The sequence below is a fragment of the Ochotona princeps genome, chromosome X (genome assembly GCF_030435755.1).
Source record: "Ochotona princeps isolate mOchPri1 chromosome X, mOchPri1.hap1, whole genome shotgun sequence".
NCBI lineage: Eukaryota > Metazoa > Chordata > Mammalia > Lagomorpha > Ochotonidae > Ochotona > Ochotona princeps.
The window spans coordinates 504,804-522,596 of record NC_080865.1 but is presented as its reverse complement, the minus strand read 5'-3'; the positions used below and the strand labels follow the sequence as shown (position 1 = coordinate 522,596).

Below are 17,793 nucleotides of genomic sequence, written 5' to 3'. Positions count from 1 at the left end.
CAGTCACATAAAGTCAATTTTCTGTTGGCTTATTACTGCTAGTAATAAGAATATAGCATAAATATATATTTGAATAATAATTGCTAAAAATCAGACATTCTCATTAAATATAGATATTTTGTTTCATTACATGATAAACAGAGGATTACTTTCAACAAATGCAGCCCAAATTCTGTGTTCCTTATGGTATTTGACTGCATAAATACATAATTAGATTTGGGGGTAAAGCCCAGGAATTGGCCCATTATGCAGGTTTTAATATTTGACTGTTGAAATTTTTTTTTTTAAGATTTATTTTTTTAATTTTTATTACAAAGTCAGATATACTGAGAGAAGGAGAGACAGAGAGGAAGTGGAGCTGCCAGGACTAGAACCAGCGGCCACATGGGATCAAGGCGAGGACCTCAGCCGCTAGGCCACGCTGCCGAGCCCAACTGTTGAAATTTTTTTAAAAATTTATTTATTTTCATTACAAAGTAGACATACAGAGGAGAGACAGAGAGGAAGATCTTCCATCCAATGGTTCACTCCCCAAGTAACTGCAATGGCTGGTGCTGAGCCAATCCTAAGCCAGGAGCCAGGAGCTCTTCTGGGTCTCCCATTCAGGTGCGGGGTCCCAATGCTCTGGGCCATCCTCGACTGCTTTCCCAGGCCACAAGCAGGAAGCTGGATGGGAAGTGGGGCTGCCAGGATTAGAACAGGCGCCCATATGGGATCCGGGTGTGTTTAAGGTGAGGACTTCAGCCACTAGGCCACCGCGCCAGGCCCTGTTGTAATTTAAAGCATGTCTTCTTATGTGCCATTGGTGTTGAAGTTACTTCATAAATTATTAAAGCCCAACATGCTGAGATTATTAAATTAGTATTCTTTGTAATACGTGGAATGAATCCTCCCGCCCCCAATCTGTTTTGAGCTAGATTTGAGGCAGGGTGGGAGGTAGAGTGGGGAGTGGTGATTCAATTAGATTTATTTTATAAACACACACATGTGTAATGAGACAGGAAACGCTCAAGTGCATTTTTGTTTGTTTTTGTTTTGTTTTGTTTTTTCGTAAAGTCAGGCACTTACCGGCTTTTCTCTGCTCCTCAATTTTATAGAGCCAGAATGAAGAGTGGGGAGGTTTGTCTGAGGATGTCTTATGATAAAGAGCAGTCTAAAGCTTTAGGCCCTTTGAGCCCAACTTATATATTGGTAACTACTAAATTTACCATTTTTGTGGCATGGAAAAAAGAGGTGCTATGCGAAACCTGTTGCACGTGAGATGACTCCTAGTCCTTGCTTGAACTATAAAGATCCAATACTTGACTGTCGGGCATTGGGCTTTAACCTCAGCAGTCAGTGCATGAGAGTATGGGCCAGTGCTTGGAGATGGGTCAGCCTTTCTTTTGGATACTAACAGCATCATTTTGAAATTTGTGGGGTTTTTTTTTTTTTTTTTGAGCTTTGTTTGCTGTTGGTATTTGTTTCTCACTAACGTAATCTGTGCGGCAGCAAAAGCAAGCTTAGCCTCGGGAATTTGCCTCTACTTCAGGATGGCCCCTCTGTGAATACATTGACTGCATTTGACTCAACTATACAGTGGTGTTCTCCGGAGAATCAGTGCTGTTACACTTGATTTGTCTTAGTGCTGGGAACTGCATGATACATGCTAACACTATGCCACATCTTTGTGGGCAAAGTGATAATTAATAAATCTGTGAGACTGCATAAAAAATGGACAGGTAAGACTCTTGGGAGAAAGTTACCTCTTTTGAAAGTGAAGCTTTTGTAATTTCAAATTATTGTAAGTAAGTACTTTTTGAAGCGTTTCATAATAATCTGTTTAAAAGTTTGGATGTTCTTTTAAACTTAAATCTTGCTAATGGAAATTTGGGACATGCTAGTCAAATTTAAAAATATATTGTTTTAAAAGGATCAGATGTTTTTAAATCTGTATAATGTCATTTGATAGCAAGAACAAATCATTTTGCTATTAATCCCTTCAGGGTGTGCTTTACTGAGAAGGATTCCTCTAATTCTTTGTTGTACTCTTTCATGCTCGCACATTTTCATTTTCCTGGGTAAGCCTAATTGGGGTCTGCAGTGACAGATTTTGGGTAAATGGGATCTAGTTGCACTAATGTTTGAAATAGAAAACATGTAAGGGCCAATACAAAAAATACAGAAAATTTAACAAATCTTGCCTTATGAGGAACAATTTGGCCAATATCCTTGGTTGCTGGTTTTTCACTTGTAATTATTTTTCTGTATATTGTGGTTTTTAAGCTCTTTTTCATTGGCTGCTTTTTCAGAATTTTGAGGATTTTTCTCCTTGCTGTTTCATTTCTCATTCGAAGCCAATTCTTGGTGCTCTGGACTATTTGTAATGATGAAAAGTTGTAATAATTGCAAATAGCCCTGGGATTGGGACCTGCACAAGGATAGTCCAAGACACTGGTGGTAATTTTTTCATTAAAAAGCACTTTCTGAAAATGTTCAGGTTTCACTTTTTCCCTCTGCCAGAACAATTTTTTTAATTTCCTTTATAGCCTTTTTTACCAATATAATTTTCCATTATAGGAAGATAAGCAAGTTCAGGCAAGTACACTAGAATATACTCTTGCATACGAACCAGAGCCAATTCGATTAAACTCAGTGGCACTAACTGGGTGGGTGTAGGGCATCTGTACCCTCTTAGGACATTCATTAGTTGGGAAGGGAGTACAGTGGTACTGACACCTAGCAGGTACAAACCAGTGGATACTGCTAAATGTCCAGGTACACAGCACAGCACCCCTCCCCAAACGATTGTGCCCACGTGGAGAAATCCTAGTTTAATTTAACTCCTTCAAATAGATATTTCTCAGTGGTATAGACTGGAACATCTTTTCAGTATTATGTGTAGTCCCTAGTATAAATAACTGGTTGAAAATTAATGAAAATTACAAGATGGAGAAAAACCCTTAAAGCTATGAAAGAAGAAGAGATCTATTAGACCCAAAATGGCACAGACATCACCCCTGTGACTTACTAGAGTTACCTTCACTGAAACCCACAGCCAAGCCTGTCCTCAACAACAACAGCCTGATATATTAACTTATATCATGACAATCCACTTCTTGTGTGGAAACCAAATTGGGTCTACCCTTGAGCAGGCACAACCCTTTGGGATTTCCTGTCTACCTCTCCATCCCCTCAAGAATTTGAATCGTTTCTTAATGGAGGAATAGTTTACATAACCAGAATTTACACATCCACTTTTGTTGTATATTTAGACTTTTTGTTACTCTCTTTTGCACCCTACAAAAAATTTATTTCATAAAGGTATTTAGAGTTGGTGTTTGAAATTCATTGATTCAGTCGAATCTTTTATATTTGGAAAATGCTGATTTAGAGTATTTTAAGGAAAACATAATAGAGTTCCAGTAGAGTATGCTTAACATATTTCCCCACGGCTTAATGTTGTATTTACTAAGTTACTCTGATATTGCATTTAAAGGACAGTCAACTGCCGGATAAAGTAATTTGTCTTTAGTGTTTTATAACTAACCAGTTTTAGAACAGTGCTTATAAAATACAGTAAAATTACTCTGTCCGTAAGACAAATTTATGAGAAATAGTATATCAGCAATACAGTATAACAGAAGATATGAGTGATTCACAAGTGGAAAAAATGGCCCTTTATTAAGGGATCAATTAAAATGTCAACCAAACTTCCTTACTTGTTTTTGTCTTTGATGGGAAAAGATGAGAGATACTCTCATTGCTGCTTATAAGCATTTGAAGTTGTAGTTCATCTTGCTTAATGAGGCAGTGTCCATTCACAATTAAATGTATACTATACCTTTTAACCCATCAGTTACGCTTCCAGGCTCCAGGAGTTATACCCAACAGATCTGTACAAATGCATCAAGAAACATACTCAGTATAAAGTAAGCCATTAATTTCATCAACAGGAGGTAGGTAAAGAAAATTGTGATACAACCATATATGAAACTTGTATAGCTGTAAGACAAATGAAATGGATTTCTATGCAGTGATCAACTATATCAAGTGAGGAAGGATCTAGGGGCAGGATATTAACAGGTATTACCTCTTAAAATGTTTGAAGTGAAACAAGCATGTCTATTACAAATATTTAAAACTGGAAAATGGTACTATGTGAATGAAAGTGTACTTTCTGCAACCCAACGGTAGAATTAGAGTAGCATTTACAAAGCAAAAGTGTCAGCACACGTAATAAAGTGCTTCTCTGCTCTTGGCCATTTAGACACCGATTATCTGGAATAATCACATAGCTGTTGCAATTCATCACTAACTTAATGTTTAAAATCATTTGCTACTTCACAAATGCTTGTAAAAAAGACGGACAGCACGTGCCTTATCCCCTAAAAGGCACTTTCATTTCTTCTCTCTTTTTGAAACTCATTGGTCAAAATTAATCTTGGGGGATTAGATACTCCCCAGCCCTTTGGCTTTGGCACTGGACTGGTGCTCCATAGTTGAGCATGGAGACTTTGCTATCTTTGCCACAGAATTCAGCTGGGGGCCATGAGAAGGACCGTCCTATATTCAAACAGGAAGGGTAAAGTCTGCCATTTCTAAAGTGCAAAGAATAGCTAAAGAAGCCCCTTTGCAAGGAAAACTACAGTAGGACATTAACTCAAATGTATCCTTATTTATATATGCCTCATTAAATGTAAACTACTTTATCTTCCACATTATGTCCTAGAAAGAGAAATCAGGAGGCTGGACAGTCGGCTTGGCCTGTGCAGCCATTAGTGTCCTTAAGCACTTCTCAGGCCTCCAGGAGATACTGCTGCCTTCCCAGTGCTCCTTCAAGGTTCCCTGCTTAGTTTCCCTTTTCAGTCATAAGCCTGGTGTAGTATAGAGGAATAGCTAGGAAATGACAATATCGTGGCCTGTTCTTTTTTTAGGAAGGCAGGTGGCTCCCAGAACAGCTGTAACTTGCTTCGCTCTGCTGTTTGTTGTCATCCTACACTTCCTACTACAGCTTGTCTTTTTGCAGGGCTTTGAGAACAAAATAATTCTTAGTGCACAGGAATGTTGAAGATGCATCCTAGGGAGAAAGAGCTAATGGAGGAAGTGATGACAAACAGGAATAAAAGAAAAAATACCCTCTCTTGGGAGGAAGAAGGGGGGGTGGGATAAAAAGCATCTCCTTGCGCAATAAGATTCTTGTTAAGAAGCTGGAACATATTTTTTTTCCTTCATGGATTAAATGAATGCAATTGAGCAAGCTCTTTTTCTTGGCCTTAAAAAACATACCGTCTAGCGGACAACCATCGGTGGCTGGGGAGAAGACGTTGGCTGGCAAGGATGTATGTGTAGGCAGTGAACTTAGAGGGGTGCAAATTATTGCTGGACAAATGGGGGGCCAAAGGGTAAAAGACCATTTCAGGTCAAAAATAATATGCCTGTTAATAGTTTTATTCAAAAATCATGTTTGAGAAATACAACTGCATTAAAAATATTTTTTCTCACTACCATTCTGGATTTTATGCCCACATAATGTAAATCACTGGCATTTTATTGTGTTAAACCTCTAGTCTGTTGAGTAGTATATGTGACTAATTCCAACAGATGGAAGCTCCCAGGCCTAGTGCTCCACAGAATCCCTTGTGTGCTGTGGCAGAGTTTCCTCTCACACTTCATTATTCTTAGATAATATAATTTTTTTTTGTGATACACACGATGTACTTACAATGTGAGACCCAGAATACTGGCACTTATATTGATATATCCACTATAATATTTTCTTTGTATATGAGAGGAAAAAAGGTCTGTTAATTATTGCCCTATCTATATCGTTGGGCTAAAAATCAAATGTTTAGGGATGACTGGGTATTTATTGCTGTAGAACCATTTTAGACTATAGCAGACTTAACTGAGAAATTAGTTAAATACATTATAGCAGTTTAAAAATGGAAAAAGGAAACACTGAGGAGCAGGAGTTGTGGCAGTGCAGGGTGAGCCATCACTTGGCACACCCACATCCTGTATCAGAGTGTCTGGGAGTCAGTCCTGCCTCTGCTTTCAATCCAGTTTCTTGCTGATGTGCCTGGGAAGCAGTAGAGAATGTCGCAGGTCCTTGAGTTCCTGATACCCGTTTGGGAAACCTGGATGGTGTTCCTGGCTGACTTGGCCTGACCCGGTCCTTGCTGTTATGGCTATTTGGGGAGTAAAGCAGTAATCTGAGGCTGGATCTCTCTCTTCCTCTCGCCTTCTTCTCTTCCGTTTCCTTCTCCCTCGTCCTCCCTCTCCCCTCCCTTGCCGACCTCACCTCCTGCTCCTTTCCCTGGCTTACTTCCCCTCTGTCCACCTCTCAGTTACTCTACCCTTCAAATGAACAAAGAAGAAACACTTCAATTTTCATGTATTTTAGGGTTTCCTTTCCTTCTTGAATGATGTTGTCAATGAAGGGGACTTTTCTGCTTATGCAGAGTACTCCACACATTTCCTGGATGCTGATTTCTTGTCTGAGCATGGTAATACAGCTCATCGGGCATGAGGAGCAGTTGGGCTTAGACTCCTGAAGCCTGTCCTTGCGTAAAAGTTAGTAAGAGCTGTTGGATAGTGAGCTGCGAATGCAGTGTTCACACGGACTTGAATGTTGTGCTTCACAGCCAGCGGTCTTCTCTGGGGAGCAGTGGCTACACGTGAACCCTGTTTAGGAAACTTCCTTCCCCTGAGGCCCTTGACTTTTTTTGTGGTTGGTTTCTATATGATGTGATATAAACCGAAGAAAGAAAACAAGAGTAAAAACGGAAACATAAGAGAACTGGTATTAGTTAGGTGAAAGATGGTATGACAGGCCAACTTTTCTTGTGTTCTCTCCAGAAACAGATTGTCTATCATAGCAGGAGTTTCGCTGGGTGTGAGGGAGTTTACTAGAGGCCACGTGCTGAGTGCGGACATGCGTCACAGTGTAGTGGGATGGATATATGAATTCAGTCTGTACTTAGAATTTTGTTAAGCTTGTTATTTATATTTTTAGTATTACTTGGCAAGTCCATTTACATTTAATTCTCAGCGATAGTCCCAATTATTTCATTTGACATTTTTCTGACAGAATTTTTCCCTGATAACGATACATCATTGGGATTCACAGTTTATTCTTTACACAGAATATTGAAATAGGTTCAGAGATTCATTGACAGAAAAAGTATTTGGTTAACTAGCAGGAGTCACTTACACCAGCGGTGCCCTGTGAGAACAGAAGCGGCTGTAAGAAAATGAAACGCTGGGGGTTTAATTCATTATCGTTTAACTTGCTGCTTCATTCTGATGTCATGTAGTGTGAATTTGGGCAGGGGAAGGCCAACTGTCCAATATTTTAAAGACATGTTAGGAATTATCTGAGGGTTAATGTTTAATTGGCTTTTCTCCTCAGATACTTCTGTAATTAATAGTTATATGAAATATGTTACATATTTGGAGGCATTTTACATGATTTTGTAGCTTAGTATTTTAAAGTTCCAACTTGAACAAATATTACTACTAGGATACTTTAAGAAACAGTCAAATAAGTAGGCAATTTTAAACATTTTGGAGTCGGCAGCCTTTTGGTGCGAGTATAATCCCTTTAGAAGTGGAAGGTGCCGAGGCCTCTCCCCAGCACATAATTTAGTGTGTAGTTTTGGAAGTCTCAGAGCGCTCAGCAGTCCATCTGCCGAACCTCATCTCGGGGCTTTAGTCCTGGTTGGGAGACACATCTTACGAAGACCTGGATGACACTGAACAAATCTGGCGAGTGCCAAAGCCCATCTTGAAGTCAAAACCAATAGTCTCCAGGTTTTTGGATTTTTGTTTGTTTTTGTAGTGAACAATCAAAACCTTCATCGTTACTTAAAATACGAAATGACTACGTTTGCCACTTTTTCTTGGGATTTTACTCTAGGATCTCAACTTTGTGGAATAAAATAACTCACAGTACTGGTAGGAATATTTCAATTAAATTTTGATTTAACCTCACTATTGACCAGGATCCTTACATTAACAATCTTTTCAGAGTATTATTAGTAAATACACAGAGGGCTAAAGAATTTTTTTAGGGCCCAGTACAGCATTTTATTTATCATTATATGCAGTAAAGTTGTAAAAGGCAAATCCGAATTTCTGGGTGTTATGTAAAAGCCATAGACCAAAGAACAAAGCCAGCTTTTCTTTACTGTGAACTGAATGTTCTGGAAATCTGTGTCTGTTAGTTTTAAGAATATGTGCATTTCTTTTGTAGCCACGGCATGAATATTTTAATGTCCCTGTGTACTAACTGACTACTCGTCGTGTGTGCAGAATTTCACAGAGGAAATAGAGCTGATGTAATGAAAGAAAATCCCTCAGCTTGCTGACTGGTTACCCTGTATGAGAACTCCAGTACCTTTACCGTTGTTGTTTTCTCCTGTTCCTATTCCTGACTCATGTGTTTTATTTTCATTATATTCGTCAATTTGATATTGCTCATTCCTCTACAGTTCACTAATTTCTTCTCAACAAAAATATGGCCTATGAATGTTCTGAGTTAATTTCTATCTTAAACACATACATATTGTCATTAATAAACCACCTATGATTAATCTAGAGAGGAATCTGGCAATCGTTTACCAAAGAAAATACAGCTCAAGTGCCAGGTCATGATAAGCAATGCCATGATCCATGGTGTGCACTGGCTTTCAAATGTCAGGACCAAGATAAACACTCTTTAACGTGATTGTGCTTAGTCTATGTGAGCTAATGTCTCCTAATATACCACACCAAAGTATACGTGGAAATAATACAAGAAAGTGAGATTAATTTGATTATATAATATATACAGTTAGAACACTGCATTTTTAAGAAAGTTTGCAGTGCCACATACATGTCATCACTTTCATGCTGTGTTGTATCACACTGCCCCTCCAGGGACTTTGAGAGAGCTGTTTCAAGTCCTTTAGGCAGTATCTGCTGCTCAGTGGTAGTCCTTTCCAAACGTTGCAGACTTCATTCATATAGCTCAAAAATTCTAATAGCCTTAAAGCCTAAACATATTTTGCTAGTTGTTGCTCTCTAACATTTTGAGTATTCATTTCACTATTGCTTTGTTAATTATATTTCTGAATGTTAAAACTTTTAATAGCACTATTGCATATGCTTTTAAATAAAACGTAGCATATTATAAAAGGCAAAGTACTAAACAGCTCATTGTTTATATGAGTTAAATAAGTTGTCATTAAGCAGTAACTTCAAGATAGTTGAACTAGTTAACCAGTGCAAGAAAACCTATGAAAATGTGTTTTGACCAAACTTAGTATAAGCAGGAAATGTGAATCTACAGCTCACTTCCATTCTCAACCATTTGGTAATGGGTGGAGCTCTCCAGTGAGCATTTGAACCGAATTCATTTGAAACATTGGTCTTTCATTTCCATGTTTTTCCTCCACCAACTCTCCCCAGCCCTGCAATGTGTTATTCATCCTGTTTTAATGCTGCATAGATACGCATCGTCTCATACCTGTTTGCTTTGGATGCTGTGTGCTGAGCTGTAACAAAATGTTGCTTCTTTTGTTACCCGTAAACAGCTGCTTGCTTTAAATTAGTAGATTCTGAAATAACTTTTCTTGCATGTCTTAAATAAAAGTATTGCATGTACTTTGTCTCATGTGAATGACTTTTTTTCTTTTCCATTCCTTTTGATAAAATAACACATTTTGTATTTTCATTTTTCCAGGTAATGTTAAAATTGATTAAAAAAAACATGTACCATAGAATTCACCATCTTAGCCATTTCTCAGTTGCACAGCTCATTAGTGTTGAGTAGATTCACACTGTTCTACATCAGATCGCCACAACGTTTTTGTCTTCCACAGTGGAAATGTCATGCCCATTCATCAGTCTCCATTCCCCCTCCCACTAGACCCTGCTAACCACCATTCTACTCCATGTTTCTCTTCATTTGACCATTTTCCATACTAGTTTACCCAGGTAATTTTGAGCTAAATTTGAGGGTGAACGTATGAAAATCACATTTGTAAAGCTTATAAAAATTATCCATGTATATATCTCAAAATCTATAAACAAAATCACGACTTTTAGAAAGGACGAAATTTAAATAACATGTTTTCAGAAAGCAGTATGAGTCTCCTTGGGAAATGCTGTATAAGATTGAGGGCAGTGAACAAATTAGGGAAATATGACCAGTTTCAGGATGTTGCTGTGGGATATGTGTAAATTGCAAAATCCAGTGTAGGCAGCCTTTTATTAACACGTTAAAGGCTGCATGGAATTTTGAAGAATTACTTTAAATGAAAAAAAAATCTTTAATATGTAATTCAGGTGTTCAGTGTAAATAATTAAAGCTAAATATAAATTTTTGTAAGTGAAACAGATTAGCTTACATTACTTTTGGGAGTATGGCCTAATTTCCAAAAATTTATTTTCACTTTATTTGAAAGTTGGAGAGCTTGATCCATCTCCTGCTTCACTCCCCTAAGATTCAAAACCTTAAGGGGTGGGCCAGGCTGCAGCAGGAGCCCAGCAGTCCAGTGCAGGTGTCCCACACCGACAGCAGGGACTCGAGTGCTGGAGCCGTCATCTGCAGTCACCAAGATGTACTCTAGTCACAGGCAAGATCTGAAGCATCTCACACAGCAACGTAATGGGTAGACCCAATGCCTGCCCCCAAAACATGTAGCATGGAAAATTCGAGACACATGATTAGAAAACAGTGCTATAAAGAACTCTCATGTACACAACATTCAGCTTCAACAACCATCAAGTGAATATTTGTGGCTCCCCTCCCACCTCCCCCTTTTGCCTCCGTGTCTTAGAGCAAGCCCTAAACATCGTGTCCTTGCTTTAGTACTTGGGTAACACATCCTTAACAGGTGCCATGCCCAAGAAGAACAGTATCTTGTACCTGGTTCAGTTTTTTTTCAAATTATCGGAAAAATGTCTTTTTATGATTGGCTTGTTAGGACTGGATTCCAAGTGAGTATCTGGTTAAAATGTGTTTTAAACTTTAACGAGTCTGCTTTTCCCCCTCTGCCACTTTTTTTTTTTTTCAGCTAGGTGATCATTTCTTCTCTAAATTTTCCTGCATTGTCTGTTTGGCACAATACATTGTTGTGGCAATGTTTAGCTTGTTCTTTGATCCCCCAACTATATTTCAGATCTGTAGCCTGATTAAATTAAAATGTGGTGTTCAGGCAGCGGCAATACTTTTTAGATAAGACGGCTTTTAGACATGTATCAGACACTTTTTTGTAAATATGTTTATCCATTTTTCATTAGTTGCAGATCCCATCAGGTCATTTTATGAGCTAAATAGCTGGTTTATATATGATACTGAGTTTTAGCTCAGTCTTGGCATATAAAGGTAAGTGCTCTTGTTTTTGTTTTGCAAATATGGAAACAGACCAGAGTTTAAGTAATTTAAAAGATGAGCATCATGAAATGCTTTACATACAATTAAATCTAACGTTCTAAGGATTTATGGTTTAATACAATTTTCCTTCTTTTTGTGCTGTACCACAATTAGGATGCAAAAGTAAGTTAAATTATTATTGAATGATAATTTACATTTTTGTTCCCCATTAAAAACAACGCTGCTTTCAGTACAGTACTGCTGCTAGTAACACCTGAACCATCACCGAAACTGGTCCCTTTCTGTTTTGTGATGTGCAAGATCAATGACTTTTGAAAAATTTTTCCAGATATACCTGTTTTGTTGTTCTTTGATATTGAGAAAAGATTTTATTTGTAAAACAGATCTCCCATCTGCTGGTTCCTAGTAGTGAGGCAGGGATCAGGGAACTAAGAACTTAAGCTAGGTCTGCCCCTGGGGTGCAGAGACCTCATGACAGGCACCCTTTCCGCTGCCTGCCAGAATGTGCCATTAGCAAGAAGCTGTGGGCTGGAGCCAGAGTCAGGCAGCAAACACGGGCACTATGACAGGGCATAGGACAGCATCTTAATTGCACAGTTCCAACTCACACCTTTGCATTGACAAGAACAGAACAAAAATGTGGCCTCCACCAATGCCCTTTGTTGCCCTTGCGAAGTCTGTGGAGGTGGGTATCTGAAGCTTCCATGCTGTGGACATATCAAGTAAAAACCCCAGAAGGGAAAACATTTCTATAAATCCACGTGGCCAAAAAGAGCGGAGCCTGGAGCACAGTGTCTGGTCAAGAACTGTGGGAACTCCGGTTGGGAGGGAGTGGAGTGGTGTTTCATTTATATTTGGAGGAACTTTTGAATATCGCTACTAAAATAACTAACTGCTGCACATCATTGAGTAGCAATGATTTCAGCAGTTGCCAGTGAGTTTGCATTGGGCATGACTGCTGTTTGTGCTACAGCAAAAGTGCCTGGCATTTGGGTAGGTAATCGGTAGGTATTTAATGAGTGATCAAAACAACCTGTAGTCTGCAGTGTTTGGGACACAAAACACTAACCACCAGCTATCACTAAGGGAGTGCTCCTATGACATGTAACTGCTTGGTTGCTTCTCAGAACTAAGAATGCCCTTCTGTGTCGACTTTCCTGCCTTCGGACTCTCTGTATCTGCTTACTAGGATCTCACATTTTCCCTCCACAGGAAGCTGAGACCCCACGTAGTGTTCTTGAAGAAATTGGACTGACATAACTCTCCTCCCTTGTTGATGACTTCTTGTGGCATTTTACACACTGTAGATGGTCACTGCCTTCATGTCCATGTTAGCTAATGGTGTAAGATGATGTCTTGTCAGTATTACTGTTTTGCTAATCTGCTTTATTTATTTATTTATTTAGGGCCACACACTTTTTTTTTAAGGGAACTTTGGTTAACCAAATGATAAAATTAAGGGACCTAAATATGATCAAAATGATGCAGAAAGATACTTTTTCTTGATAAAGTTTATGGATCAGTTTCTCATCATCTGGGTTATGTACATGTATGGAAATGACATCTATGTACATGTAAAATCAGGCAATGCATATTTGTCAATTACTGTATATGACAAAGCAAACTCAAATTATATGAAACCTGGTTTTGTGAAACCAAAGATTAGTGCTGCATGTCAGCATAAATCAGAATAAAGGGAACTGACGTCACATAACAAATGGATGGAAATTTAACTGTTAAGACTACAAATTCATACCAAAGATCCCTACTGGAAAGTACATACATTAAAGGCAATATAGAATGTTTTGAATCACTAAATTAGCTAGGTAGTCAACATTTTGCACCTGGTGCAAGGAACCAATTGCTTCACAGTAGTGAGCACAGGATTGTCAAGGCTGAGGCACAGCTGACCCCAGAGAGAGATGAAGTTTTTGTGATTCTGATCATTTAGTCACTTACACTGCTGTTTGATGCCCGAAAATAATGTAGAAATAATAATTTTTCTGAACTCTTCCCAACAGTATCTTATAGGCTTTCTTCACAACGTATTACATTAAGTCATTGTTTCAAGTGCGAATGTTCCTTCTAAGAGCATTGATGAAAACCAACTTTAGTTTGCTTCCCTCTCCTTAGAAGTGCTGCAAGCTTTAGACCGCTTTCCTTTCCTTCTTTGGGACTGCCTACTTATCAGAAGTCTTAACGATAATTTTAGAGAGACACCTTTCTTAGAACAAAATGAGAGCTGAAAGAGGTCAAATGGCATTAGTAGGCCTATATTTTTAAAGCTATGTAAGTGTAGAGCATCACTTTATACATACTTACACATATCCAACCCTGTCTTCATGCTTTCCACCTTCACTTGTATCTGCTGGGCTGGATGAAGCTTTGCTGTGATTGTGACCAGTATTCAGGCCACGTGAGCACTGTCTTACCACATTTCCGACTAGTTGTAATAAATGTTCAACAAACACTGTAGTGTGTTTCTGTCTTTGCAAGCTTATCAATCTACAGAGAGCTGCTGATGGGAAAATTTCTATTTTTTTTCCTCAGCAAAATAGTGAAAACTCCCCTCCACTTGAAAACTGGTGGTGGGTTCTAAGCACACACTTAAAGACTCTTTATGTACTTCAACTTCACGAAAAAATATTGATTCAATGCTATGAGAGCTTATCAGCACATTTTCAATCAATAAATGCCACTTTAAAAACCGTGATGCAGTTTTCTACTCTTTCTAAATGAACAACTGAGATTATTCTAGAAAACCAAAAAGCACTCCAAATCACCTGGGTTCCTCTTCTGCCCATATGAACTGGAAGATGCAAGGATGCAGAAGAAATAGACTGATATTTTCAGACTCAACTAATATAAATAAGCCAAAAGTGGTTATTGTAATAACTAAGGGACCTCGTATTATAACAAAAAAAAAAGCTACAACATAAAACTGGGATAGTTAAGAGTACGGGAAGGACTACGATCCAAAATAAGTTGTTAGTCTACAAAAAATATGTTAAGTGAGAGCCCTAGACATGCAGCTATTCAGTGAAAATAGGCCTGTGGGCTTTCCTTTCTCTGGTTAATTGAAAGGATGGGAGGCAACAGTGATCTCCCGTTCAGTTGTTCACTCTCCCAGAAGCCCACAACCACCAGGGCTGGGGCAGCCTGAGCTCGGAACTCCACCCAGGTCTCCCACATGAGTGGCAGGAATCAAAGCGCTTGAGCAGGCACCAGCAGCCCCACCTCCCACCCCCCTGCACATTAGCAGAACTGGAGCTGGGACTCAAAACCAAGCACTCCGATCTGGGAGGAGTCCTAACAGTTGTACCATAGGCCTGTGGGTTTTAGCCAGCAATGTAGTTTTGCAATTTTGTGAGTAAATAATAAAAAAAAATATTACCCCCAAAAAAGTATGAGCAAGTTTCAGAGGAACATTTGTCAGGATAAAGTAACCAATGAGTGAATAGTTTAAAATTTCCCACCCACAGCAGGGAACTCATCCATATCTGAACTATGCAGATCCACAGGGCAGTTTCCTTTTCCCTCCGAGATCTGTTAAGACTGGTCAGCGTGTATATAGCAACTGTATAACTGAATGATCTTACCTACAGTTAGAAAAGTATTGAGAATCCTGAAGTTAGTGATATTTAGCATTAGTGAGCTCACTTACGTACTTGAAGAATTTTTCACTCATTTATAGAGTGAATAAGTTGAATTTTTAAAGTGAAATTATTCTGGGCCATATACTTCATTTCTTAACTACAAATCAGAGAACTCATCCTTGGTGGATGTTATGCTATAATCTCAATTTTAAGAAATTTTTTCCTGGGGCCAACACAGTGACTCAACAGACTAATCCGCCGGCTGCAGTGCCAGCATCCCATGTGGGTGCCAGTTTTAGTCTTGGCTGCTCCACTTCCAAGACAGCTTTGCCTTGGGCCCTTCCACCCACGTGAGAGACCCCCAAAGAGGCTCTTGGCTTTGGATCTGCTCAGCTCTGGGCATTGCAGCCATCTGGGGAGTGAACCAACAGATGGAAAAATTTTTCTCTCTTCTCTATAAATCTGCTTTTAAAGTTTAAAAAATGAATAAATCTTGAAAAAATTCCTATTTCATTAATTTTCAATGTTTTGTGCATCTTAAAACCCTTAGTCCTAAAAATCCCAAATCTAAGAATACCAAATACCACATATTCTGAAATCCAACATATCCAGTTTACCCATGGAATTAAATTTATATTAAAAAGTCTAAGCATGACAGCGTTTTTATTTGATTCATTTTTGACTTGTGATCTGAAATCTAGCAATATTATGTCAGAGGCTTTTTTGACATTGGTCTTTTTTTCTGACCACCCTTCTATGATTTTTTTAAATACCAGATTTGCTTTAACACTATATTCAGTAACAGTGGTACTAATTTTCCTAGAAATTACAAAAACAGACTGTTCTTAAAAAGTTTTTCAACACAGTATAAAAGAATGTAACACTCTGCAACAAAGCCCCACCTGACAAGAGCGTGCAGCTATACAGGACAGGAAAACAAGTGGTTCTACCCTCAAGTACTTCAAAAACAAAATACCTACATTTTGCCCGTGGAATAATCCAATAAGGCCAACAAGAATCAGTGGCAGTTAAATACAGAAAAACGTGCTGGGTAGACAACAAAACAAAATTTCCCAAGTTGTTAAAGATGAAGGTGTTGTCGTGGGAATAGTAAATCTTAGTCCGGACAGAGTCAGTTTTGTTTCGTTAAGATTTATTTCACTTGAAAGGCAGAGTTGAATGGAGGGAATAATCTTCCATCTACTGGTTCACTTCCCAAATGGCCATGAGAGCTGGGGCTCAGCCAGTCAGTGCCGGTAACCGAGACCACCCTCCTGCTCTCCCGGATGGTTAGAAGGGGCTCAAGGACTCGGACTATCTTCTCCTGCCTTTCCAAGTACATTGCAGGGAGTCGGACCAGCACCCAAATGGGAAGTTGTCATTACAGGCAGCAGCCTAACCAGAGGAAATATTTTCTAGTCTTCCAGAGGGCAATTTTGAAGCATTTTAGTATTTATCTCTTAATATAATTAATTCTAGGGCCCGGCAGCGTGGCCTAGCGGCTAAAGTCCTTGCCTTGAAAATGCCAAGATCCCATATGGGCACCAGTTCTAATCCCGGCAGCTCCACTTCCCATCCAGCTCCCTGCTTGTGGCCTGGGAAAGCAGTCGAGGACGGCCCAAAGCCTTGGGACTCTGCACCCGTGTGGGAGACCCGGAAGAGGCTCTGGGCTCCTGGCTTCGGATTGACACAGCTCTGGCCATTGCAGCCGCTTGGGGAGTGAATCATCGGACGGAAGATCTTCCTCTCTGTCTCTCCTCCTCTCTGTATATCTGACTGTGCAATAAAAAATAAATCTAAAAAAAATTAAAAACATAATTAACCCCTTGCCTACTGTCCTGTCCTCCTTTCCTGCTGTCTTGGACCCGGTCTCCACCGTGTGACCCAGCCCTGGTTCTGGCTGTGGTCAACAGGTCCAAGGGAAGGGCTTTGTGTGTTTAGGTCTCATTCCTTTGTTTCTTTCCTACTCTGTTCCCGGCATTTGCTGATTTCTGGTGTGTACTCGGTAGTCTCGGTCCATGTTTGATTCCATCCCATGGGAAGAAGAAGTGTGTTGTACATACTGCCCAAGAGTTGTCTTGCAAGTTAAGGCTTCCCTCTTTACTACAAGACTATAAATAAAAACTTATTTTATCTTTAAAAAAATGCTAAGGAAATTAACAGAAATGTGAGACATATTTAGGAAATTCACAGGATTGTTTTCACCAAAGGATTCTTCAATAGTGCAAAATTTTAAATCCAACAAAAAGGACGTGGTTAAACAAATGGGTAGATCAGGGCTTCTACAATGGCTCTACTGACTAATCCTCCAAGCCCAAGCGCCAGGATCTCATACGATCGCCAGTCCACATCCTGGCTGCTCCGCTTCCCATCCAGCTCCCTGTTATATCCTGGGAAATCAATGAAGGATGGCCCAAAGCCTTTTGGGAACTTGCACCTGTGAGGGAGACCCGGGAAAAGTTCCTGGCTTTGGATCGACTCAGCTTTGGCCACTGCAGGTACTTGGGGAGTGAACCAATGGACAGAAGATGTTTCTTTCCTTCTCTCTGCAAACCTGCCTTTACAAGAAAAAAAAACAAATAAATCTTTAAAATAACTAGATCCACACCACTAAGTAAAAACAAAAATGCTTCCTATGAAAAAATGAAATTCATCAGCAATCATATTATGTTATTCTTACGTAAAAAGCAAGTATGTATAGATACCCATAAGAAAAAAACAGTGCACCAGTGTGAACTGGTTACCAATTATAAGTAGGGATTAAAAGTAGCATCCATGTTAGTCGTATATTTTACACCATCTAGTTTCTCTACAGTAAATACATTTTTTAGCAGA

The 17,793-nt window shown here is 39.2% G+C and overlaps 1 protein-coding gene across 4 annotated transcripts in view; it reads left to right on the top strand.

The window, feature by feature from the left end:
• The window catches only part of AP1S2 (adaptor related protein complex 1 subunit sigma 2), a 28,463-nt gene extending 14,631 nt beyond the window's left edge, over positions 1-13,832 (top strand). Inside the window, exons 5-6 of one of the 4 annotated variants that reach the window (XM_058659237.1) lie at positions 1,098-1,191; positions 12,575-13,832. In XM_058659237.1, coding sequence (XP_058515220.1) covers positions 1,098-1,142 — 45 coding nt within the window. In that variant the 3' untranslated portion in view covers positions 1,143-1,191; positions 12,575-13,832. Of the gene's footprint in view, positions 1-1,097; positions 1,192-3,838; positions 3,939-8,236; positions 9,628-12,574 lie in introns of those variants that run through there. The other 3 variants (XM_058659235.1, XM_058659236.1, XM_058659238.1) reach the window with 3 other exon arrangements.
• Positions 13,833-17,793: the final 3,961 nt, after the last annotated feature.